Source organism: Rhincodon typus, chromosome 21, assembly GCF_021869965.1.
Source record: "Rhincodon typus isolate 14 chromosome 21, sRhiTyp1.1, whole genome shotgun sequence".
NCBI classification, from domain to species: Eukaryota; Metazoa; Chordata; class Chondrichthyes; order Orectolobiformes; family Rhincodontidae; genus Rhincodon; species Rhincodon typus.
The window spans coordinates 3,980,725-4,008,186 of NC_063352.1; the positions used below are offsets into that span (position 1 = coordinate 3,980,725).

The 27,462-nt window shown below is 39.9% G+C and overlaps 1 protein-coding gene across 2 annotated transcripts in view; it reads left to right on the forward strand.

Moving 5' to 3' along the window:
* Positions 1-27,462, forward strand: part of pdxdc1 (pyridoxal-dependent decarboxylase domain containing 1) — a 62,040-nt gene that overhangs the window by 8,176 nt on the left and 26,402 nt on the right. The window contains exons 2-13 of one of the 2 annotated variants that reach the window (XM_048609337.1): positions 725-798; positions 1,384-1,452; positions 2,317-2,397; positions 8,324-8,470; positions 11,163-11,352; positions 12,716-12,784; positions 13,265-13,343; positions 16,224-16,308; positions 17,633-17,681; positions 18,059-18,160; positions 18,474-18,599; positions 22,982-23,032. In XM_048609337.1, coding sequence (XP_048465294.1) covers positions 725-798; positions 1,384-1,452; positions 2,317-2,397; positions 8,324-8,470; positions 11,163-11,352; positions 12,716-12,784; positions 13,265-13,343; positions 16,224-16,308; positions 17,633-17,681; positions 18,059-18,160; positions 18,474-18,599; positions 22,982-23,032 — 1,122 coding nt within the window. Of the gene's footprint in view, positions 1-724; positions 799-1,383; positions 1,453-2,316; positions 2,398-8,320; positions 8,471-11,162; positions 11,353-12,715; positions 12,785-13,264; positions 13,344-16,223; positions 16,309-17,632; positions 17,682-18,058; positions 18,161-18,473; positions 18,600-22,981; positions 23,033-27,462 lie in introns of both variants that reach the window. The other variant, XM_048609336.1, reaches the window with a different exon arrangement.

Consider the following 27,462-nt stretch of genomic DNA (forward strand, 5'->3'; position numbering starts at 1 on the left):
GGTAGCAAATTTAAAAACAGTTGAGGAGAAACTCCTTCTCCCAAAGGGTTGTGAATCTGTGGAATTTGCTACCCCAAAGTGTAGTGGATGCTGGCACAGTAAATTGAAGGAGGAGTTAGATTTTTAATTAGTAATGAGTTGAAGGGTTATGGGGAGAAGGTAGGAAAATGGGGGTGAGGAGCGTATCAGCCAAGATCAAATGGCGGAGCAGACTTTGATGGGCTAAATGGCCTAATTCTGCCCTTATATCTTATGAACTTATCAGGGAGTAGAAAACACAAATGACGTACAATATAGAGGGTAACCAAGGGACTGATAAGAGTGAGGAACTTATGGGTAATTATTAGGAGCAGAAGAAAAGCCTTGGACAAATTTAAGGTGCTAAAAGCTGACAAATCCTGAGGATCTGAATGCTTACATCCTAAGTTTCTACAGGTAGCTGTACATAGTGGATACACTGGTAATGATTTTCTGACAGTCACTAGATTCTAGAATGATATCCCTCCACCCCTCACCAGATTGGGAAGTCAGCAAATGTAACACTTCTATTTAAGAAATGAGGGACAAAGAAAATAAGTATGAAAGGTAAGTATTGTGATTCCTACTTTACAAAAAGTAGATACAATTCAGAAATACTTCATTGAATCTCTGAAGAACTTTGGGATACTACTTGAATGCAAGTCTTTATTTAATTTAAAATACTCATTTTCATTTTGTTTTGCAGATGGTAGACCCTACTTTAGCTGAGATGGGGAGGAACCTCAATGAGGCTATGAGGATGTTGGAGGACTCTCAAAGGTGAGTTTATAATCTGTACCACTTAAATAACTTCATAAAAAAAGCTTTTTTAAGAGTGGCATAAGGAGACAATGTGAACTTTCTTCCCTTCAGGAAGGAAAGAGAAAAAGGTCATGTTGAAATTCTGTCAGTGATAGGGATCATGCCTATTCAAGAACTTAAAGTAGCACAGCTAAAGAATAAATACATTTTTTGTAAATGTCTTCTGTCATTATAAATGTAGATGCTTCCTTTATTTGTTAACAATTTGATCATCCATGTGTCTCATTCATCAGTTTCTGAGCAATCATCTCAGTAAGTCTAGTACAACATTAGAGTAATCTTCAGATATTTAGGAATTGTTTTACATTTGTTATCACTTCATCATGACAGGACTAAAATTAAATATTAGAGAACAGGTTACATCAGTATGGAATTGTAGGTATTCCGTCCATGGTATCTTCTAAAAACTGTTAAGGGCATAATTAATTTTCTATTATTTTTATTTAAATCATTTTTTGCCTATGTACAGTCAGTAGAGCCATTGCTGTATTTACAGGGAAAATCTCAAATTAGTAATATCTTCAATTTTAATAATCAAACTAGGGAAGCAGAGGAAGAGAGAGAGAAGAAGAAATATGCCAGAAAAGATATTCCTGGCCCATTGCAGGGCAGGTAAATAATTCTGTATATCAAACTTGTGAATGATCTTCATTATTTGTTGTGCTATTTATTTCTCCTTTTTACTTTTTGCAGTGCCTTCCTATTTAATTTCCATTTTTATGTACCATGGTAATATTATTGGAAGCATAATTAGTCCCGCAAATTCTGGGTGTTAATTTTATTTGAGTTCTTTTCATATGGTTTCGAAATGACTACAATTACCTCTTTGAGAAGCTTTTCATTTTGAATTGCATTTTCTTGAATACTCTCCATTGTTAAATTTGGAAAGCTATTTTTTATATATTTAAATTTTGTGTGCTTCTATTTAGAGGGTATTGAATGACAAGTGCTGTCCCTTTGCTACTTAATGCCTTTTGGGGCAATTGGTTCGCCTAACATTTCAGTTAGTGGAATGCTGTTGGATAATACAGCAATAAATGTAATCCACAATGAAAATATCCTCTTTTTATGGAGACATTAATGTGCGTGTGAAGAAACTGTACTTCATTATTGCATCACTCTCATCTAATGGGAGTTCACCTGGCTCTTTTTCTGTAGTAATAAAATATAGATGAGTTTTTAAAAATACCTCTAGCTGCAAAAGGAATCCCTATGTTGTAGGTTCGCTGAAAGCTACCACTGCAAAATATTTATGTACTGTGTTCTAAAACCTTTAATAGATGTGCAGTGCTGAATAATGTTGCATTACTTATTGTGAGCTTACTGGAAACCAAGACTAAGTAATACAGAATCGAAGCTCAGCACGCTAGTCTCTCAACAAGTATTTCCAATGTAGGGGTAAATATTTTCAATTCCAAAACTGATTTTAATTGAATGTAATTTTTATTTTTTGTTCAAACGCAACACTTTTTCTAGTGGACAGAACATGACAGCTATTCTTCAACTTGTACAGAACCTTATGCACGGAGAGGATGAGGAGGAATCGCAGTCCCATCGGTAAATAGTGAATTTTAGAAGCATTATTAAAGGAGTAAACTGTGACTAGCATATTTATTTGTGTTTAAAAGTCAATGCATGAAATAAAAAAAGAACTGCAGGTGCTGGATATCTGAAATGAGAACAGAAATTGCCGGAGGAACTCTGGGTCTGGTACCATCTGTGCAAAGGAAACAAGAGTTAATCTTTCAAGTCTAGTGATTCTTCTTTAGTTCAAAAAATTCTGCAGCAATTTCTGTTTTTGTTTCGATAAAACTTGTTTTTTGCTTACTTGGTCAGAGCTTGTGCTTTGCTGTTGGTGCCATCATAAAGTTTGATATTAAAACCGCATATTTTATGAAAGAGTGCCTGGAGAATGGCAGACAAATTGGTATTTAGGGAATGTATGTGGTTTTATGCAGTGTAGCATCCTATAATGTATCTGATGATCTACAGCTTGAATTGATGACAAATTACTGCAAATTTATCTGTAATGCTAGCCCGTGAGTTGCAACAAACCATTTTCTTCATAATATCCAAAAACTACAGTGCCTCCTTGAACACTGGATGGTGTTGCAGAATAGCTCAAAAAGAAATGAGTATCTTCTGCATTGCATTTTAAGGTGAAGGAAAATGTGGGTTTTGAGCCAAATATGTTTTTGGTGAAAAATAAGTTAGGGTGGTGAGAAATGGAACAAACACAATGATTTAAATCAATCATCCTAATTGACTCAGTTGAATTTTAATCCTATACTCTTTCTAGAATACTTTCACCTGCATAACCATGCACATCCCCATCTTTGCCTCACCTGTTGCTGAAACCCTGATTTACTCCTTTGCCACCATTCAGTACCCTTTTGGCTGACCTTTCCATTTTCCTTTTGCTGAAATTTCAGCTCATTTAAAATGCTGCTCTCTGCATTCTAATTCATATTAAATGCTCATCATTCTTCACCGTTTGCCAATTTGTAGTGTTCCAGCATCTCCAACTTGAATTTTTGAACAAAAAGGAAGAAAATTATATGTGAGATAGTAGGAACTGCAGATGCTGGAGAATCCGAGACAACAAGGTGTAGGGCTGGATGAAAGGAGCAGAGAGGCTGACGTTTCGGGCCTAGACCCTTCATCAGAAAAGGGGGAGGGGAAGGGGGTTCTGAAATAAATAGGGAGAGAGTGGGAGGCGGATAGAAGAGGGATAGAGGAGAGGATAGGTGGAGAGGAAACAAACAGGTCGAAGAGGCGGGGATGGAGCCAGTAAAGGTGAGTGTAGGTAGGGAGTTAGGAAGGGGATAGGTCAGTCCAGGGAGAACGGACAGGTCGAGGGGGCGGGATGAGGTTGGTCGGTAGGAGATGGAGGTGCGGCTTGAGGTGGGAGGAGGGGATAGGTGGGAGGAAGAACAGGTTAGGGAGGCAGGGACGAGCTGGACTGGTTTTGGGATGCGGTAGGGGGAGGGGAGATTTTGAATCTTGTGAAATCCACATTGATACCATTGGGCTGCAGGGTTCCCAAGCGGAATACGAGTTGCTGTTCCTGCAACCTTCGGGTGGCATCGTTGTGGCACTGCAGGAGGCCCAGGATGGACATGTCGTCTGAGGAATGGGAGGGGGAGTTGAAATGGTTCGCGACTGGGAGGTGCAGTTGTTTATTGCGAACCGAGCGTAGGTGTTCTGCGAAGCGGTCCCCGAGTCTCCACTTGGTTTCCCCGATGTAGAGGAAGCCACACCGGGTACAACGGATGCAGTATACCACATTGGCAGATGTGCAGATGAACATCTGCTTGATGTTGAAAGTCTTCTTGGGGCCTGGGATGGGGGTGAGGGAGGAGGTATGGGGGCAGGTGTAGCACTTCCTGCGGTTGCAGGGAAAAGTGCCGGGTGTGGTGGAGCTGGAGGGGAGTGTGGAGCGGACAAGGGAGTCACGGAGAGAGTTGTCCCTCCGGAAAGCAGATAAAGGTGGGGAGGGAAAGATGTCTTTGGTGGTGGGGTCGGATTGCAGATGGCGGAAGTGTCGGAGGATGATGCGTTGGATCCGGAGGTTGGTGGGGTGGTACGTGAGGACGAGGGGGATTCTTTTTTGGTTCTTATTGCGTGGACGGGGTGTGAGGGATGAGGTGCGGGAGATGTGGGAGACACGGTTGAGGGCGTTCTCGACCACCGAGGAGGGGAAGTTACGGTCCTTGAAAAACGAGGACAACTGAGATGTACGGGAGTGGAATGCCTCATCCTGGGAGCAGATGCGGCGGAGGCGAAGGAATTGGTAATAGGGGATAGCATTTTTGCAGGAAGGTGGGTGGGAGGAGGAGTATTCTAGGTAGCTGTGGGAGTCGGTGGGCTTGAAATGAATATCGGTTTCTAGGTGGTTGCCCGATATGGAGACAGAGAGGTCCAGGAAGGGGAGAGAGGTGTTAGAGATGGTCCAGGTAAACTTAAGGTTGGGGTGGAAGGTGTTAGTGAAGTGTATGAACTGTTCGAGCGCCTCGTGGGAGCACGAGGCGGCGCCGATACAGTCATCAATGTAGCGGAGGAAGAGGTGGGGTTTAGGGCCGGTGTAGGTACGGAAGAGGGATTGTTCCACATAACCTACAAAGAGGCAGGAGTAGCTTGGGCCCATGCGGGTACCCATGGCTACCCCCTTGGTATTATATGTATTCGTTCCTCTCTATCTCTGCATTCTTTTCCAGCCTGTTAAACTATCAAGACTCAGTGCTCCTCCAATTCTCATCTCTTGTGCCTCTCATATCGATTACTAGTTAGTAGTCTTGCTATCTAGGTTCAAAGCTCCTGGTATCTCTCCTAAAATTCTCTGCATTGCACCTCCCTTATAACTTTGATTATAACCTACTTTATGACCTGCTTAAAATCTACCTGTTTGACTAAACGTTTGGTTGATCCTCCTAATATCTTTGTGGTGACTTTCTGTTTTAAAGATACCATGTAAATGCAAGTTGTTGCTATGTAATATGTGGTACTCTTTGTTATTTTAATCAACTTGTTCAGTCCTGTTATGACACATCTCCAAGACAGGTAGGTCTTGAACCTGGACCTTCTGGCACAGAGGTACAGATAATACCACTGCCACAAATACTTCTTGGTGTAGCATACCACATGATCTACATCTTTCAGCAGATGGAAGCTCAGATTTGGGGTGATCACTAACAATGATGGGACCATTGTGGTTAATTATTTCCCAGATAAGACTGATTTTTTTATTCCCCTGCCATGGACATTTGGTGAACACTAATTAGTTTTTCTCCCCATAGTCTTCAACCATGCTGCTCAGTGTTATTTATCAGCTTATTTATCTTACTGCCATGTCATGTGAGGAGAAGATACTTCAGTATGCTGCAAAACACATCTTTTAAGCTACAAATTGATCAGCAGGGAGTACCTTCTGCTACAATTGCAAACACATAACTACGATCTCTCCAGTTCTGAGGAAGGGTCACTGGACCTGAAAAGTTAACTCTGATTTCTCTCCACAGATGCAGCCAGGTCTGCTGAGCTTTTCCAACAATTTCTGTTTTTGTTTCTGATTTTGAGCATCTGTGGTTTTTTTCGGTTTTCATTTATGATCTCTTAGTGTTGTATAATAAACTATCTTGAGATATAACCCAATTTTTAATAAGACAGGATCTTCAAATGTACAGAAACCTATGATTTACAATCCAAATGGGCACTGTGCAGCAATTTTGCATCATCTGATTCCCTTCCCTGAATCATACCTTGTGATTTCAAGCTCCACGCCAGGACTAGGACACAGTTTCAGCTGTCTATTTACTGCAATAGTGAGAAAGTGCCAGAGTGCTGCGTTATTGGAGGTGCTATTTGTGCTACCGACCTATCTGGCATTTCAGGCAGGCATGAAAGATCCAACAGTTCTATTTTTAAAAGGGTGTTGTTTCTCAAGTATTTTAGCAGATATTCCACCCTCAATTAACATTACTAGGTCATTTCTGTAATAAATGTGAACCCCCACTAAGTGAAAATTGTTGACTTGCACAAAACAACTATTTCTAAATAATCTGTTATGTATGAAGTACTTCCAAACATTTTTGTAGATTATGTTGCTTTATTGAGGCATGACTTTTTTTTTTCAGTTCTTTCAGTAAATGGATGTTGAATAAAATATCTTGGATAAAATTAATGTATATTAGGTTTGTTGGTTCAATACAAATTCAGAAAATATTCAGTACACAAAATATTAAAACATATTTATCAGTGGAATGCTTATAAAACTTTTGGAGCACCAAGAACGACTATTATTTTTATGCATTATTGGTCTAATTTGGAATAAACTTATAAAATCCATTTCTTACAAAGCCCTTAGGCTTTCATTAATAAGTTAACAACAAGCAAAGTAATGATACTTTGCATATTTTGCAAGGCACTTAATTCAGTTTTGTAGTGTTGGTTGCTTCCTAGATCAGAACCTTAATAAAATATTTAGACAATTAATTCAATTAGTCAGGTTCTTTAATTTTGGAAATTGACCCTCAACGTGTCTAATAAAATATTAGCTAGGTAATCTCTTATCCTGTATTACTGGAATACAAAGATAGTTTTTGATTATTTTGATTTTGTAAATTTTAGAAGAAACATTTTTACCTAAAGAACATCTTCTGTAAATTAATTTGTAAAATTCAATTGTATTATTTTCAAAGTAAAGATACTGACCTTTTCAGCACAACATTGATTTTATGGCGAAAAAGATGAAATGTAGTATACTGTGATGCTGTTCCTAATTTCATCCATGTTGTTACAGGGAGCTGTATTTTTCTTAAAAAAAAAGAAAAGTATTCCTCTCCCTTGGAAGGGTGAAAAAATGATCAATTAGTCATGTAGCCTCAGTGGGTTTTTTCCCCTTCTTGTGCTTGTTCTGGTTGACAGCAATGCTAGTTGGAGAGCGCTACTTCCTAGGAAAAGGTCAGCCAAGATGCAAAAGAAGATGCATGTCCTCTCAGGAGATTAGCACATTCATTTTTTTAAATGACCGGGTACAATTGAAGAAGTTTTATGATGTTCTGGGTACTTTATTCTTTAAAACTCTGTTGGATTTCAGTTCTGATTCCTGTGATTGCATAACCTGAAACTTTGTCCAAAGTTTGAAAGCATTTTGATTAACTCTGGAGGCACAACAAGAAAACAGTGCTGAGAAAGATTGGTCTTTTTTGTACAGTATGTGCAGTGCAATCAGCCTGAGATGTGTTTATGCTCCACACAAGCTTCCTTCCACTTTACTTCACTTACCCTATCAGCGAATCTGATAATGTGTTTAACTTCTAACTGCCTATGTAGTACTTAGCTATTTATAGATGAACAGCTGCTTGATACCCGGATATTTCATCCACATATTTAACCTGGAAATGTGAAGTAGCTAGATAACTAGTAACCAATAATTAGATTCCAGAAGCATCCATGAATAATGACAACTGGCACCAGTAATCTAAAGCCTACTAGTTTGCAATTCTTCGATTTTTGCATTACATACTTTATATTTTATGCCAGACACACACAAGATTTCCAGAACTGCTTGTTTTTGGGATTGTGTATTCTGGTGAATTTAACAAAGTGTGTAATACATGGGATTAGAAGTTGCAGTTCGATGAGGTTAGAAGATTAATGATAGTGAACATCATGTGGATTCCAAACATTTGATATTAAAACTGAGGTATTTGTTCTATTGCATCCATAATGGAAAACACTGGGAAGGGAAAAGCCAGGTAAAATATGTTGAGAGAGAAGTTCTGCGACATTCCCCATGGCACTGATTTTGTTGCTTTATTTATACTAAATTGGAAATCTAAGCAAAATAATGTTAGCAGTTGTATTTTGATGAACTTGCTCTTCTGTTGCTAATGTGTTTTGTTTTAAGGGGTATATTTCAATGTGAGAGAATTTTTTCATGAGAACTACTGGCAAATTTTAATCATCTTTCTGCATTTAGCAGATTACAGAATGTAGGAGAGCAGGGTCATATGTCCTTGTTGGGTCACAGTTTGGCAGCGTATATCTCTGTGCTGGACAAAGAAAGATTGCGAAAGCTGACTACAAGGATTTTGTCAGATACCACACTTTGGTTGTGCAGACTCTTCAGGTAACAGTTTCAATTAGTGCAAAGCACATGTTACTACCCTGTTTAAGATAACTGAGCAGTAATGTGGTACAGCATGTTACATCCCATAGTTCTCCCTCAAGGTGGTATGATGGAGTCTATCCTTTTAATTATGTTGGTTGTCAGAAAATGACGACAAAGGGGAAAGGAAAGTTAAGGAGATCTGGACATCAGAGGAGAAAATGAAAAATTTAAAAGGAAGCCCAAAGACCCTATATAAATCCGAGTGCAATGAAAGGAATGATAGTGCCACTAAGGGAATTAAAAAGAAAAAAACTCTTGTACAGGGAGAAAACATGGTGGAGGTACTGAATGAATATTTTGCATGTGTCTTAGAGGACAAAGTTGATTATGCAGTAGAGAAAGTGGGAGTAGAGATATTGGATAGAATGAAAGTAGGTAAAAGGGAAGCACCAAGTAAATTGACAACATTCAGTTATAAAATGATCTGGTGCTGATGGGATGCATACCAAGGCACTACACAAGACCGTTATAAACCAAAGAGTGACATTGAGCCGCATAAGAAGATATTGAGTCAGAAGACCAAAAACCTGGTTAACGAGGTAGATTTCAAGAACTAAGTAAGGATAGCTGATATCTGACAGTTTTTCAGGCCTCCTAGTGATGCCAGAGGATTGGAGAATTTCAAACGTTACAGCATAATTTAGAAGAAGGGAGAGAGGGATAAATCTGGTGGCCAGAAGCCTGTTAGTCCCATGTAATTACTAAAGACTTAGGTCAAAGGAATGATTAATTTTTGCTTGAAGTGTGGGTTAATGAGAAACAGTTGGCTTGGATTCATTTAAAGCAAATCCTGTCTTACTAACCTGACTGAATTCTTTTGAAGTACAAAGAGTCATTTGATAAAGTACCATATAACTGACTAATTGGGAAATTATAAACGCATGAGGTTAAAGGCATGCTGGTAATGCGTGTGTAATTGGCTAAGGCGTAGAAGGCAGTGGTGAATGAACGTTTCTATGACTGGAAAGAATATGCAATGGAGGCCCCCAGGGGCAGGTATTGGGATCATATTATGAATAAACTACTTAGACACGAGGAAGAAATATTTTGAGATTTTGCATAACAAAAAAAAAGAAAGTAGTCATGTGGTCATGAAGAAGAAGTGGATGACATGGGTTGGTGAAATGGGCAAGTGTGTGGCAGTTGCAGTTTAAGGTAGATAATTTTCAAGTATCGCACTTGTGAGGAATAACATGGACTGACAGTATAATCTAAAATCCTACTATTCTGGGGTGATGCAATAGTGGCTACACCATGAATAGGAATATTCACCAACCTTTGAAAATGGCTAAAGCAGTTAGGGAAGCATACAGGAGATTTGGCTTTGCAGATATGGGCAGGTCATGGTTAAACCTCATTTGGAATATCATGTTCTATTCTGGATACTGTACTGAGGAAGGATGTGAAGATCTTGAAAAGGATATAGAGGGGGATTTCCAAGATGATGCCAAAGATCGGAGAATTCAGTTATGTGGAGAGACTGGAGAAGCTAAGATTGTTCCATTTTAGACCGTAGAAGCTTAAGGGGAAATTTAATTCAACAACGCAGCACCTCAAACTTGATGAATCATCCCAAAGCCCTTCACAAGGCCATTATAAAACAAAGAATGACTTTGAGCCACAAAAGAGATATTCAGCTGGGTGACCAAAAGCAGATTAACAAGGCAGATTTCAAGGAGTACCCTAAAGGAGGAAAGCAAAGCAGAGAAGTATAGGAAAGGCATTCAGAGCAGAGCACTTAGTCAGCCGAAGACACAGCCACAGGGTTGGAGTGATTAAAATTGGGAATGCACAGAGGACAGAATTAGAGGAACATTGATATAATGTGATTTGTGGGGTTATAGGAGTTTAGATATAGGGAGGGGTGAGGAAATGGAGGAGAGGGTTTTGTCAGGTGATGTGTAGTTAGTGGTAAAAAGCTGCAGTGTTGAATTAAACTGGAGAATACTTTCAAATGGCCAGCAAAGGCAAGTGTACTGCATTGTTTCTCATGTTGTAAGATCTTAGAATTCTACGATATGATCTCCTGGGCACAGGAATTCCATTGAGTTTCTCTCCTGAGCCAGGATCCTCAGTTTCTACTGTCATTCTGGTTCACAGATTTGGCACATGACTTCATAAAAATTTCTGTAGATTTTCTTGAGGAGAATCATAGAATCCCTACAGTGTGGAAAGAGGCCCTTTAGCCGACCTTCTGAAGAGCATCCCACCCAGACCCAACTCCCCATCCTATCCCCGTAACCCCGTATTTACCATGGCTATTCCATCTAGGCAAAGCCTGGACACTATGGACAATACAGCATGGCCAATCCACCTAACCTGCACATCTTTGGACTATGGGAGAAAACTGGAGTACCTGGAGGAACCCACAAAGCCATGGGGAGAATGTCCAAACTCCACACAGACATTCACTCAAGGCTGGAATCAAACCTTAGGTCCCTGACACTGCGAGGCAGCAATTGCCAACCACTGAACCTTCACACTGCCCTGCATCAATCCTACTACTTCTCATTCACAAAGCTCTACCATTTGAGCTAATTCCCGCACAAGGGACGGTTTCACTCAAAACATATATCTTACAAAGCATTTGTGTGAGCTTTAGGATTTAAACTGCGTGATTGTAAGTTGAGGCTTGGATTTTGTTCTTTAGATATGAAAACGGTTCTGCATATTATCATGAAGATGATCGGGAAGGTCTCCTGAAAGTGTGCAAACTCATTATCCACTCAAACTATGAAGACTACGCAATAGAAGGTTTTAATGTCCTGCATAACAAGTCCCCTGTGCTCTATATTAGTGCTGCCTGTAGAACAGGTCTGGGCCAGTATATCTGTAACCAGGTAAAATGCTTTACTTTACCTAAAACATGATATGTAAATTAAATCTGAAATGGGATTAATTACAAACTATTGGTTTTGGTTAGTATAACCAAAGGATCAGATCTAAATGGATGTACAATTAGATATAAGAGGGACCTATCTGGTATATTCATTCAAGCCGTTTTTGCCATCTGTTATTTAAAATAACATTAATATTAACTTCTAAGTTCAGTTCTGTCACTGAATATGTCCTAGCATTTTATTGGATTGAATTAATAAAACTGGAAGCATGAAAAATGGGGAGTAATAAAGATGTGCCAACACTACTAATGTAAAAGCTTCAAAATTAAAGGAAAACTTTGTGTGCAAGGGTATAAGTCTCATAAAATGATGATTATCAAATACTTTGTATCTAAATTATACCAAATTATACTATTAAACTATAAAATAAAATGCAACATTGACAAATTTAATATACATTGCTTGTATTTTTGTGTGTGCTTTCAAAAATAGTTATAATTTTATTTACAATGCATTATTTGGCCATTATTTTTAAAAACTTGTCCTACAACATATGAAGCAATCTTTGATCATTCATTCTTCTGATGTAAGAGGCATTGGTTTATTGACCATCCATAATTAGCCTGAGAATACCTTTTTATATTCTGGCAAGACACCTTTTTTATATTTGAATGGTTTGTTAAGATGTGTATCCTATTTGGCAGAAATTAAAGTAAATTTTAAATGACACATCATCGCTGTTAAATACTGTTGCATGAATTTGAAAGTACAGCATCTTGTAAAAGTGACACAAAATAATGTTTACTTTAATTCTGATTTTACTTGCTGCAAGGTATTGAAAATACATTAAATGGCTATGACTGTATAATTTTAATCACGCATATAGACGTCATTGTAGCCAGAAGTGAAGATAATTTCAACAGCATAGGGCTATTACAACATTAAAATTCTTTGCAACACCAAATTTATTTGTAAAAGGAATTTTTTAATTTTCACTTATTGGATGAGAGCCTCACTAGATAAGAGTCAAATGAAGTCTGGTTAAGTTAGTCATATTATTGTGGATCTGGAGTCACAGACCCAGTAGCGATGAAGAATTTCCTTCCTTGAAGGACTCTGAACCAGATGGCTTTTTAAATTAGTTTTTATTGCAGAATTTTACTGAATTTATATTTTGCCATCTGCCTTGGTGAGAGTTGAACACATTGTCATTATATTTGCCTACATTTCTGGATTATTAGTTCAGTGATGTTACCACTATACTACTGCCTCTTTTTATTGTATTGGTAAGTGTATTGGTTTCAGGAAAATAAGGGCATACGTTATACTGAAATTAAATTGTACAAATTTTTCTCAACTGTAGCTTGGTCTTCCAATCTCCTGTATGTGCAGTGTGCCTTGTAACACTATGTTTGGATCTCAACATCAAATGGTAAGTTCTTGATTTATCCTTTTATAACTCCTACTAACTGCAGCTCAGTTATTGATGGGTTGCATGTGGCTCAGTGCTTAGCACTGCTGCCTCATAGCGCCAGCGACCCAGGATCAATTCCACTCTCGTGCGACTGTCTGTGTGGAGTTTGCATATTCTCCCCATGTCTGCGTGGGTTTCCTCCCACAGTCCAAAGATGTGCAGGCTAGGTGGATTAGCTATGCTAAATTATCCAGTGTCCAGGGATGTACAGGCTAGGTGGATTAGCCATGGGGAAATGCAGGGTTACAGGGATAGAGTAGGCGGGGTGGGGTTCTGGGTGGGATGTTCTTTGGAGGGTTGGTGTGGATCCAGTGGGCCAAATGGCCTGCTTCCATAATTTAGGGATTCTATGATTCTACAGATAACATGCTACATTCTTCACGTTTGCAAGCTCAGGTTTTCCCTGCTTTAATGATTTGTCATTTATTGCTTTGATAGGATGTAGCCCTACTAGAAAGTCTTATTAAAGATGATATGGAATGTGGAAAACTTCCTGTGTTACTTGTCGCAAATGCAGGTATGTGTAGTAAAATGGAGATAAAATAGTTTTATAAGTGTTCCCACTTCAAAGTTCAAATTGCCACAATTTCATTTATTCATGTAAATATTCATTAATTCAAGGATACCAGTGAGATTGAGCAATTTTTAAAAAAAAAACCTGCTGGTGACAGCTGATCCCATGACCTCCCCACCCCTGAGCTTCTTTTCTCAGATACTAACCATTCCTTTGAATCTCTTTTCTCAAGTTCAGGGAGTTCCTGGATTTTTTTTTTTGTCACGAAGATTGAGACCATGAGTTAGTTGTCTGGTTGCTGCTCTCTCCCAACCTCGACCAGATGCTGCATCTTCTTTCTAATTTCTGTCTCATTGCCCCTTATCTGTCGAAACTCCCCTTCACCGTGATATGATCCACAGGTGTGGAGCTTTCATAAGTACATTCTTGGTGGCATCCAGTTCCTCTTCCTTCCGAGCTTTCTTGACCTCTCCACTGCCTGTATGGCAACTTGCTTGTCCAAGATTCTATCTTGGAGGAAACTCAATTCCCTCCCATTAAATATTGGAAAGAAACAAAACTTTCATTTCTTTCCCGCCATAAATCTGATATGTTTTCCATCAATTCAGGCATCTGTCCCGCTAACTGTTCGACAATAAACTACGATGTTTGCAACTTTGGTGACTTATTTGGTTTCACATTATCTCCAGTACAAAGACTGCTTATTTCTGCTTTTGTAACATCACCTGCTCTGTCTCTACCTAATGCCATCTACTGCTGAAACCTTCATCCTTTCCTTTGTCATTTCCAGGCCCAAGAATTCAGAATTCCTCCCACCCTTCATGCTCCATAGATATCAGCTCATCAAAACTCTACTTTCTGCATCAAAAATTGTTTGTCCATCACTTTCATCTTCACTGTCTACATAGACTCCCAGTTCCTCAGGGTAGTATCCTAGGCCCAACCATCTTCAGCTGCTTCATCAATAACCTTCCCTCCATCATAAGATCAGAAGTGGGGATGTTTGCCAATGATTGCACAATGTTCAGCACCATTCGTGACTACTCAGATACTGAAGCAGTCCATGTTCAAACGCAACAAGATGTGGACAATATCCAGGCTTGGGCTGACAAGTGGCAAGTGACATTCACACCACACAAATGCCAGGCTATGACCATCACCAATAAGAGACCATCTAACCGCTGTCCCTTCACATTCAATGGTGTTACTGTCACTGAATCCCCCACTATCAACATCCTGGTGGTTATCATTGACCAGAAACTCAGCTGGACTCATCACATAAACACAGTGGCTACAAGAGCAGGCCAGAAGCTAGGAATATTGCGGTGAGTAACTCATCACCTGACTCCTCAAAGCCTGTCCACCATCTACAAGGCACAATTTAGGAGTGTGATGGAATACTCCCCACTTGCCTGGATGGGTGCAGCCCCAACAACACTCAAGAAGCTTGACACCATCCAGGACAAAGCAGGCCACTTGATTGGTACCACCCACAAACATTCACTCCCTCCACCACCGACGCTCAGTAACAGCAGTGTGTACCATCTACAAGATGCACTGCAGAAATGCTCCAAAGATCCTCAGACAGCACCTTCCAAATCCATGACCACTTCCATCTAGAAGGACAAGGGCAGCAGATACATGGGAACACCACCGTCTCCAAGTTTCCCTCCAAGCCACTCACCATCCTGACTTGAAAATACATTGCCATTCCTTCACTGTCGCTGGGTCAAAATCCTGGAATTCCCTCCCTAATGGCATTATGGGTCAACCTACAGCAGGAGGACTGCCGCGGTTCAAGAAGGCAGCTCACCACCACCTTCTCAAGGGCAACTAGGGATGGGCAAGAAATGCTGGCCAGCCAGCGACGCCCACATCCCACAAAAGAATAGGAAAAAAAATTCCCTTTTAAAGGACTCAATTTAAAATTTTCATCTTTTGTTGAAGTCCCTTATTGATATTGGTTTCCCCTATTTCTTCACCCTCTTCCACCCTGCAGCCCCCTTCAAACATTTAATCCATCTGACTTTGATGTCTTATGCAACAGCTCTCCCTTCACCCCACTATTGGCAGCTATGCCGTTGGCTACCTATTCCCTCTATTTTAAAATAGCCTTCTGAAATCTCCATCTCTCTTCCCCCAACCCTTCAAGGCCAAGCTTACAAAACCATAAGACATAGGTACGCTATCTCTTATGACTGATATTTGTTCTCCTAACATTTGCTTTTTTAATCCGAACTCCTTTTTTGTCTGACTAATTTCTCTGTGGTGCATTGGAGTGGTTTTCAATGCTATAAATACAAACCGTCGTTGATCTCCTGGCACATGGTGACCTGTACCATATGATTGTCGATCCCTAATTGCCTTTGAGAAGGTGGTGATATGCAGGAGTAGGCCATTTGGCTCCTCTAGCTTGCTCTGCCATTTAATAAGATCATGGCTGATCTGATTGTGGCTGTCCAATCCAAATTCCTGCCTACACTCGATAATGACTCCCTTGTTGGTCAAAAATCTATTCGTGTCTCGTACTCAATTACCTTGCTTCCAGCTTGTTGAACCGCTGCAGTACATGGGGTATATCCGCACTGCTGTTTGGAAGGCAGTTCCTACTTGCCTCCGGAATCTTGTAAGCAACCTCTGCAATTTTGATATAAACTGAGTTACTAACTTAAGAATCCATACAGCGTGTCCTTGTTTGAGTGCAGTCTTCCCCAACATATTAGGTTGTTTAAACAGGAAGGCTAGGTAAGATATTAAAGTCACCGTCTCCCCTGAGATTCATGCTATGCAAACTGCTAATGGGATGGCCAGAAGTGATGTTTGGCCTGGGTTATTTAAAATAAGTCTCCTAGATATAGAATTTTTAAAAAAATTTTATTTTAGGCACACCAGGCGCAGGACACACAGATAAACTTGCCCGGTTGAAGGAACTCTGCAATCAGTACAAGATGTGGTTACATGTAGAAGGGTAAGGATAAACACTTTAATCAACTTTATTGCTACATTTGATGATTAAATGCAACTCTTTTGCTTCAAACTGTTCTTGTTCTGTGAAAATGCCACACCATGTCATTACATTTATGTAGCAAGCTCCTTTTAATGGTTTAAAACGATTGGTCCAAAGAAATGGTTTGGCAATAGAACTATTTTAAATTTTCTACTGTACTTATATTTAGCCCATGCAACAGATGTTTGAAGAACTACATGTTACGATGAATTTTAACATTGTTTCCCAGCTCATTAATTCGTTACTTGTAGTCCATTTCTTGCTAAACGTACAATCAAAAGTGAGCAAAATATACTGGTGGGGTGGCATTTAGGATTTTGCTTACGCCAGAAATTGCGTCACGGGATCAGAGGGCAATGAGAAAATGTCCCATTTGTAGCAGTATTGATTTGATTTATTTATTGTACAGTGTCACCACTCTCCAGCACCATCTTAAAATACAGAAGAATAAACCAAAACACAGAATATAAAGGCAGAAGGATAAATAAATAAATAGTGTTCAACTTTACAATCCTTCTTGTTAAGTGCTCTGCTATGAGCCTGGTGGCCAGGTACAGGTCACTTTGCCACGCCGCCACCACTGGAAAGAAGGTCGCCACGCTTCGGCACCATCTCACCTTCACCAACACCTTGGCCACTGAGTCCTCGCTGGACCTCATCAGCGCAGATGCCGTTGAGTACTGCACCAACCCAAACTCGGCTCCGCCACCGCCATGAGTCCACTTTGGGCTCACCTTGCCAATGTGGCCACTGCAGCTGCTGCAGGGTCTCGTACTGGGCCCAAACTAGCCTCTGCCACAGCAGTCATAAATCAGCACTAGGACTGCCTCGGGAAAAGTTGCGGGTTAAACCTATAATCTGTGCTGATCTCTGTCTAACTGAAGTTTATAACACTACAACATTTCCAAGTTAGGCAGGGAAGCACAGACTAATGTATAAGCAGAAAAGTTTTGTATTCAAATAAGCGCAAAACACTGCAAATGTTCAAAGTCAGAAACAAATACACAATGTTGGAGAAACTCAGCAGGTCTGGCATCGGTGGAGAGAGAAAGAGTTAATGTTTCGTGTCCGATACGACCCTTCCTCAGAACAGTGAGGAAGAAGTCATACTGGACTTGAAATGTTAACTCTGCCTCTCGCTGCACAAATGCTGCCAGACCTGCTGAGTTTCTACAGTGGTCTCAAGATTTTGTATTCCATTAAGTGTCCCTTTCTAAAATATAAGGTATTTTCACTGTCCTCTTGATGATGTATTGCTAAAATTAGATCTATTTTTCTATTACAGTGTTAATTTGGCCATGTTGACACTTGGTTATGTTTCCTCATCTGTACTGGTTAGTACATTTTTTTTTTTGGTTTTAGTGAAGTACTTTGACCAATTGAGTAATTACATTTTGATGGTTCCTATAATTCCTGAAAACTCATGGAATCTCATTTACTTTAAATATTAATAAAGTTAGAATGACTTACAGTGCTGGTTCCAAGACCGTGTAATGTCGGTAACCAGTGCAAAATGGAGACAGATCTCTCTGGTTCTTCTGGACTATGGTTAATAACTCGGAGAGGAAAGCTTGTTTTTAAACTTGTGAATGACTCCTCAATTTTTGACTTTATCTTTTATGTGACTGTCATTAGAATTTACTGTGTAAGGCTGTTGAAGGCTATATTAGGGTGTGTATAAGACACATGTTTAACTCTCTCATGTTTGTAGGCTGCAACTAAATGTGACAGCATGACCTTGACTTTAGGACCTTGGTTAGGTCTTCCAGCTGTTCCTGCAGTGACACTGTACAGACATGAGGATCCTTCACTCGTAAGTGATTTATTACTTGATAACAAACATGCAAAGGAACTAAGTATTTATGTATGTATATATGTTTTAATTCCATATCTGTTAAAGGATTGGCCTGAAGTAATTAGTCCCTTTGCAATACTTATGTGCAAGTATAAATAACACTCTTTGCACAAAACATGTGATTCAAATAATCAAATTATTATGAATTCATTTTTACAAAAAATATATCTGTCCTCCAAATTTAAATGAAAATTGTTGAAACTCTGTGTGTCTGTCTACAAAGGTTTTATTTTGAGTTCTAGAACCTTTAGGATACTCATAATTATTTTAGTCTCTAGCTGCGGGCCTCACCACAAGTCAACCAGTTGAGAAACTTCGAGCTTTGCCCCTCTGGCTCTCTCTGCAATATTTGGGACATGATGGGATAGTGAACAGAATCAAGTATGCTTCTCAACTAGTAAGTATCTATTTGTTGTTTTATCTTTTAACTTGGTAATTAGCCATCATTAGAAAAAAAATGTGAATAATGTGCTCAGGTGTATGCTTGTAAGGGTGCTGGTTTTTATCAAGTCAGCTAATTCCATCCGTAGAATTTTGCCTTATGGGCAGCATACGTAGAGCCCATAGGCTACCTAACTTGATTTGTGTTTCCAGTCAGTCAGCCAGTTTGATACTGGTGGTAGTTGTATGAAAAACTTCCAGAAAGCCCATCAGCCTCGATGAAAGTTTAGGTATGGCAGCATTGACCAGAGGGGAAAAAATTGGCAATGTCAAAATATTGAAATAAGCCTTGAAGCAGGAAAAGGAGAATTAATTTGGAAAAATATTTCTGTATTCTCTAGATTCAAAAGAGTCAAAGCTGTCTCATTGCCAAAGTTAGATGGGAATTTTTATGTCATGCACTTTTCTGGCAGAGGAAGTTTTTATTTTTCATGAGATCATAAATGTCCAAAGGCAAGAAAAGTTGCTCATTCCCAGCAGAGATAGTAAGAACTGCCTATGCTGGAGTCAGATCAGTGTGGAGCTGGAGGAACACAGCAGGTCAGGCAGCATTAGACAAGTGGGAAAGTTGATGTTTCGGGTTGGGACCCTTCTCCAGAAAATCTGAAGAAGCGTCCCAACCGGAAATGTCAACTTTCCTACTCCTCTAATGCTGCCTGGCCTGCTGTGTTCCTCCTCGCTCAGTCCCAGCAACATGTTTTGATTTCCACAAATAAAAATCTTGTGATTTCATCTGTTTACCTGAAAGGTTTTCCCAAAATTTATCAACCCCTGAGTTTTTTCCTGAAGTCTTTCATTTTCCCTTCACTAATTAAAACTTGTTTGTGATGAGCAATTTTTGTTTTGGGCTCTCCATAATTGCTACAACAGCGTACAATTATGCAGGGTGTTTGATATTGACTAAAATTTTGAGGGAATCATGATGTGAGCCAAAGACTGGGATACCTGGGTTGGTGAACAAAAGTTGACCGAGATGGGATGCCAGAAGACAAGAGGCTGCAGTGAGATAGAGAAGAGCAGTAGGGAAAATATGCCACTAACACAGTTGCAGAGGATGTCATTGTGGATTTTTGTGACAGCTGTTTCAGATACTGGTGGGGTGAAGTGAAGATGAGTGCATCAAAAACAGTGTGTGGGGAAATTGAAGGGTTGGATCAGATGACAGAGTTAGGGACGGGTGAAGCCACATAAGGATTTAAGTTTGAGGATGAAAATTCTAAACTTTTGGCACAAGGGGGAGCTAGTAGCTAAAACTGTGCCTGCAGTGAATCATAGAAACAGTGTAGTACAGAAGTGTCCCTTCAGCCCATTGAATCTGTATCGCCTAAAATACACCACTACCTATGCTAGTTCCATGTTGCCTACCTCAACTGCCCTCCCAGTTGATGCATTTCAGACCCCACCATCCCCTGGGGAGAAACTTGCTCAAATCCCCTCTAAACCTCCTGCCTTTCACTTTGAAATTATGTCCCCTTGTTGTGGACCCTTCAGCAAAGAGAAACAGCTGCTTTCACCCTATCCATGTCCCTCATAATCTTATACACCTCTATCAGATTCCCCCCTCAACCTTCTCTGCTCCAAAGAAAACAACCAAACTTTCTCCAGCCTCTCTTCATTGCTGAACCTCCCCAGCCCAGGCAACATCCTGCTGAATTTCCTTTGAAACCCCTTCCATTGCAATCGCATCCTTGCTCTTGTGTGGTGACCAGAACTGAAAGGGGAGTTTGGGTTACATTGACACAGCAGATATTAGGAGAGATAATGACAATAAATTGAAGAGGGGATTGTTTGAAACAGTCAATTAAGACCCTGTGAGAAGATAAGGTGTACTTGTCGGCACAGTAAAGTCAGATTGGAATGACCACAAATCCAACTTCTGCAGAGGGAGTCATTACAGGGACTAAGTTATTTAATACTTCACTGGAATCCTCTCATCTTATAGGTTTAAGCTCATTTAATTTCTCTCATCTCACCTTTCCTTATATGTACAGTAGTTCTTGTTGCTGTTTTCTGTACTCCCTCTGTTTCTTGTAAGCCTCTTTTAAAGGATGGTGACATAAACTGCACAAGTACTCTCCCTCAGGGCTGACCATGCAGTAAATTAGTTCGGCATAATGCTGTATATATTTGTACCGTGTTGTTTTTGTAATCTCTGCAATATTCAACTTGTTTCTCCATACAGAAAGTGGTAAGACCCAAGACTGTTAAATGCAGAGATAGTAGGAACTGCAGATGCTGGAGAATCTGAGATAACAAGGTGTAGAGCTGGATGAACACAGCAGGCCGAGCAGCATCAGAGGAGCAGGAAGGCTGACATTTCGGGCCTAGACCCTTCTTCTGATGGATGTGTTCATCCAGCTCTACGCCTTGTTATCACTGTTAAATGCAGAATGTTTTACACTCCCAGTTTGTTGCCACTCCCAAAACCTGTCTACAATTTGAAGAGTTTCAGCTGCACAAGGTCAGAAATCACATGACACTGGTTATAGTCCAACAGATTTATTTGAAAACATAAGCTCTTGGAGCCTCAGTCCTCCTTCACGTGTTAGTGAGAGAGGTAGTATTAGACACAGACACACAGTCTCTCCCTTGTCCCCCCCCCCCCCCCCCTCCCCCCCCAACCACCACACGCACAGTCTGTCTCCCCCCACCCTCTGTCACATACATATACACACTCTGTTTTCTGCACCCCCCCCGACACACACTCTGACTCTCCCCTGCCCTCACTCTCTCAAATACGCGCACACACATTCTGTCTCCCCGCTCACCCCCCTCACACACATTCTCTCTCCCCCCCACCCCATTCTCTCTCACTGTCTCCCCACTCTCTCTCTCTCTCTCTCTCTCTCTCTCTCACACACACACACACAATTTGTATTTGCAGATACATTTTATTTTGTTAAAAAAGCACACAATTGATAGACAGTCAATCAATATGATATTTTATAAATTCCTACGTTAGAAGTAAAACCAGTCTGACTCCAAGCTAAAACACAGATTCTAAACATGGCCTCACACCTAACATGCATTGTCTGACCTAAAATGTCACCTCTTCTTTATACTGATAAAACCTTTAGTTCTCTCAGGACGGGAATGTGAAAGGAATTCGGGGATTTCCGTATACATATTAATCAATTAAAACTTTCTAACTGATTAACAGCATCTTAGGTTTGTTTAATACATCCTAGCAGTGGTGTGAACCTTTGATCTTTTACTTATAATTTCTGTGTCTGATACTACCTCTCTCTCTAACACCCAAAGAAGGAGTGAGGCTCTGAGAACTTGTGTTTTCAAATAAACCTGTTGGACTATAACCTGGTGTCGTGTGATTTCTGACCTTGTCCACCTCAGTCCAACACCGGCACCTCCACATCAGTTGCAGAGTGTGTGACCTTTAGTATGTGAAGCTACAAGCCTGCAGGCTACTGTAAGTTCCTGTTTCTCTGGGTCAACCAGTTTTGCAGGATTCTTTGCCATAATAAGATTCTTGACAAACATTATAAAAGCCTTGAAATGAGTTAAGCAAGCATTGGGAACAATTTTATTACTGTTGTGATGCTTGCCATGCCATACTCCAAAGGGCATCAGTTAGCTCTTTGTTGGCTGGATGGCTGGATTCTTATGCGGAGTGATGCCAACAGCAGGAGTTCAATTCCTGCACTGGCTGAGGTTACCATGAAGGTCTGTTCTTCTCAACCTCTCCCCACATGGTGGCCCTTGGGTTAAACTGCCTATGGTTGCCTTTCTGTAATGAGAGTGCGGCCCTATAGTCCAGTGAACCTATGACGATTTTTATCCGTCTTCACAGAACAGAACAGGAAACAAGCTGCACCTGTGTTTGTAGAATAGCCTTCTGCATCAGTGATCCTCATTGTCTTGTCTCCTGTCAAGCTCATGCAGATTCTAGACTTCATCTGGGCAATGTTCAGGGGCAATTTGCATTCTTTTAGTTTTGCTGTCGAATGTGTTAGACTGCTGTGATGCTGGCTAGTGGACTCAGTCTGGTCTTTGTCGAGGCCATAGTGGGGCCCATTTCAGGAATTAATTTGGACGATGGAGATTCAGCAGCATGGCCATGATTATATATTTGGGTGTTCATGGTAGGGAAACATAACTTGTCCTACGTAGACAGTAAAAGCAGAGTCCTTGAATATTTTCAAGGCAGAGATAGATGCTTGTTAACTCTTCACCTGCTTTATCATGGATAGATGGGAATGTGGCTTAATCAGAAGGACCATGATCTTATGGAATGGCAGAGCAGGCTTGAAGTGCTGAGTGGTCTCCTCCTGCTCCTAATTCGTATCTTTATATTTAACAATTGTTTCATGTATTTTTCAGAGCCAACGATTGCTGGAAAATTTAAGAAAACTAAGTTCTATCAGGACTGCGGTACGTATTTAGCTTGTATCTTTGTAACGTTTGTAGACTTGAGTAGAATACGCACCAAATAGTGATCACAGAAGTCATAGTAATGCAACATTAGAACACAAACTATTAGAAGAACATGCCAAGATGAATTTTATTTTTCACAATTTTAGTTATTATCTATATTTGATGTGCTTAATTGGGATTTGTATCAATTGTTAAAGAATAGTACAGGACAGGAACAGGCCCTTTGGCCAACCATGCCTATGCTAACCATGATGCCTTTCTAAACTAATCCCAACTGCCAGCACATAGTCCGTATCCCTCTATTCCCTGTCTGATCATGAGTCCGTCTAAATACCTCTTAAACTTTGCTATGATATGTGCTTCTACCACCTCCCCTGGCAGCACATTCCAGGCACCAGTCACCCTCTGCATAAAAAAACTTTATTTGCGCATCTCCTTTAAACATTTCCCCCCTCAACTTAAACCTTTCCCCCCCTAGTATTTGACATTTCCACCCTGGGAAAAAGACTTCAACTATCCACCTATCCATGCCTCTCATAATTTTATAAACTTCTGTCAGGTTACTCCTCAGCCTACAATGCTCTAGCAAAACAATCCAAGTTTGTCCAACCTCTCCTTCTAACTAATATATTCCAATCCAAGCAACATCCTGGTAAACATCTTTTATACCCTCTCCAAAGCCTCCACATCCTGTGGCAACCAGAACTGCACACATTACTCCAAATACGGCCTAATTAAAGTTTCATAGACTTGCCAATTTTTATACTAAATGCCCTGACTGATGAAGGCAAGCATGCCGTAAGCCTTTTTTGCCAACTTATCCACTTGTGTTGCCACTTTCAGGGAGCTATGGACTTGCACCCCCAAGATCCTTCTGTATATCAGTGTTCCTAAGGGTCCTGCTGTTTACTGTGTTTTGCATTTGACTTTCAAAAATGCATCACCTCACACTTGTCTGGATTGAACACTATCTGTCATTTCTTTGCTCAACTTTCCAACTGATCTGTATCCTGCTGTATCCTTTGACAACCTTCCTCACTATCCAGAGCTCACAAACACCCCTGCACAGCCTTCTGTCTTCTACAACTAAGCCAATTTGCATCTAACTTACAAACTCACCATGGATCTTATGTGACTTAGTCTTCTGGACTTATCTACCATGAGGAACCTTGTCAAATGCTTTAGTAAAGACTATGTATACAACATCCACTGCCCCACCCTCATCAATTGTCTTTGTCACTTCCTCAAAAAAATCAAATTTGCATGAAAAATATCTCCCTGCGCAAAGCCATTCTGACAATCCCTAGTATGTCCATTATTTTCTGAATGCAATTCCTTTCTCTAAGAATGTTCTCCGATAATTTTCCTATTACTGACGTAATGCTAATAAGCCTATAAATTCCAACATTATCCCTGTTGCTCTTCTTACATAAAAGAAGGCCACTGGCTATTCTCCAGTCTTCTGGGACCTCACCTGTGGCTAAAGAGGATACAAAGATCTTTGTCAAGGCCCCAGCAATCTCATCCCTTCCCTCCCTCAATATCCTGGGATAGATCCATCAGGCCTGAGGACTTACCTACTCTGATAGTTTTCAAGACACCCTTTAGCTCCACGCGTAAATTCCCTCCCTTGTCCTTGGGTGTGGTCCTGTCCTTTGCCCTTGAGTGGACCTATTCTTGCTCCTAATATACATATAAAATACCTTGGGATTCTCCTTATTCCTACTTGTCAAGGATATTTCATGGCCCCTTTTTAGCTCTCTTAATTCCTTGTTTATGAAGATATGTTTAATTTTTAAACTAATTTGCTGGATTTAGTTCAGAAATAGTACTTTTGCATTAAGAAAGCTACTGTCACATTTGTTTTTAAAAGTTGGAATGTACTGTACCAAACAGTAGTGTGCACTCTGATTTTAAGTAACTTTTCACAATCATTGTTGGTTGGACAAAGGGTAATCTCTTTGAATATAGTCTTTTCCAATTTTGTCTTTGCAATCCAATTAAATTAGACATGAGAAACATTTGAATTTAATTTGAAATATTTATTAATATTATTTTGATGAAAATTAAACTAAATGAATTAATGATTTTTTTAAAAACTCATTTGCTGAGTAATGCACTAATGAAAACTGTCTGTTCAGTAGCCTTTGAGTGATCACCTCTTAATTCTGTAATATGCAATTCTTCCTATCTATGAAAAATGTAGGGAATAAATCAGAAGAAAAGCTGCTGTTACTGCAGTTTGTGCAAGGATATTTATGGTCATGAGCATATCATTGCTTTATGTTTTGAATGTTTTGAAAACATAAAATGCATAAGTAGAATAGTTTCAGCATTTTAATGCTTTGAGATTTGTGAATGTGGTTTTAACCCCCTGCCCTAACTTTGGCTTTCTGCTATTTGGAAGCAGGGATATATCTTCTTAACTTATTTAAAACAAAATTCTTAAGACATTTCTTGTCAACTTTGGTCCCCTTTGAAAATGAGTCTAACATATTTGCCTGCCTCTCTCTTTTTTGAGAACTTTAGAACTGAACTTTTACCTTTATTTCTTTATTTTTCTAATTCATACCTAAGATTTTCTACGTAGGTATCTTTGTACCCAAGATGGTGCCGACTGACAACTTGTCGACTTTGTACAGAAATGATGACTTTGTACACTTTTCACTGTACTCATGTATCCCTGCAGTTGAGTACATGTGACAATAAACCTAATTTTTTGTATGTGTATACTATAATTATTCACTTCAAAGATGATAAATGTACATTTTTGTGAGTATCTAATCAAATATTTACATTATAGATTTTAATTCTTTGAAACAAGGTGAATAAATAGGGTGGCACAGTGGATCAGTTGTTGCACTGGTGCCTCACAGTGCCAGAGACCTGGGTTTGATTCCAGCTTCGGGCGACTGTTTGTGTGGAGTTTGCAAATTCTCCCCGTGTCTGCGTGGGTTCCTGTGGGTGCTCTGGTTTACTCTCTCAATCCAAAGATGTGCAGGTTAGGTGGGTTGGCCATGCTAAATTGCCCATAATATCCAGGGATGTGTAGGCTGGGTGGATTAGCCATGGGAAATGCAGGGTTACAGGGATAGGATAGGGGCTGGGTCTGGATGGGGTGCTGTTTGGAGGCTCAATGTGGACACGATAGGCCAAATGGCCTGCTTACACACTGTAGGGATTCTATGATTCTAAGTGATCAGTGAAATTTAAATTTTCTTGCAGAACAAGAGACTCGGGATGTGGGGGAAATATCAGGGTGCTGTCACAGAGCAGCATGAGTAGCGTATTGGGAGGCATTTGGCCAGATTTTGTACCAGACAATGGAGTCTGGATTAAGGAAAAGAATAACTTTTTTACTTTGTGAAGAAGGATATGGTTGGCTTTGGTGAAAACACATTCACATGTTTCAAATCTTGTTCTGATTACTTGGCTACTGATGAGCATTTTTAAAAAATAACCTTTAATTAATTATGAACTTTTTTTTTGTAATAAGACTGATCTTACTGAATCCTTTCAGGAGGTAATCACCAAACCCAAGGAGGTGACATTCACTGGGAAATCTGTAGGCAATATCTTGGGGAATATTCTTTTGGCAATTGTAGGTGGGATAAAGTGACGCTTGCTAATCTATTCGTTGCTAACTTGCATCGGATTTTTTCGAAACTTTAATTATATGTTGCTTCAAGATATGGAAGTTACATGATCCATTCAATGTCCAATTTTCTACCTTTAAAGCACTAATTCAGTGTGCTTCTAACTATTAGCACATTACCAATTTATTATACTTAAATAGTCTAAAATTTAATTATTTTAACTAAATTAGTACATAACGAAAGCAAAATACTGTGGATACTGGAAATCTGAAATAAAAACAAATGCTGGAGATACTGAGCTGGTCTGGCAGCATCTGCGGAGAGAGAAACAAATTTAAAGTTTCCAGGCCAATCTGTCTCTGCTTCAGAGTATTAATATATAAATAGCAAGAGGGCTGTTAAGTTGGAATCTGTTGCCTTGCATTGTGAGAACTGTGCGTGTGTGAATGATGAGGCAAGAACAGCCATCAATTGATTGTTAGAACAAATGCTTATAGACAAAAAGGAAATAAAAGAAGTCCCTAGCTTCACTTGTGTGCATTTTGTAGATTAACAGTATTGAAAAACAGGGCAGCATAATAGGTTTAACACTGGCTGGTTGGTTCAAACTTGAAGAGACTGATCAATGAAGGTATCCTCTGCGTGTGATGAGTTTGGACATCTCAATCCTAAATTGAGTGACTGTGAGCCTAATTCAGATTAGCTGATAGTCTCACTAGAAGGCCATGGCAAAGAATGGAAAAGAAATGTCATACTGGTGGTGTAGGTTTGCATCTCTGAAGTTGGGGCTAAGGCATGTTTGGTCGGGTTGGACAGAATTCCATTCTATGC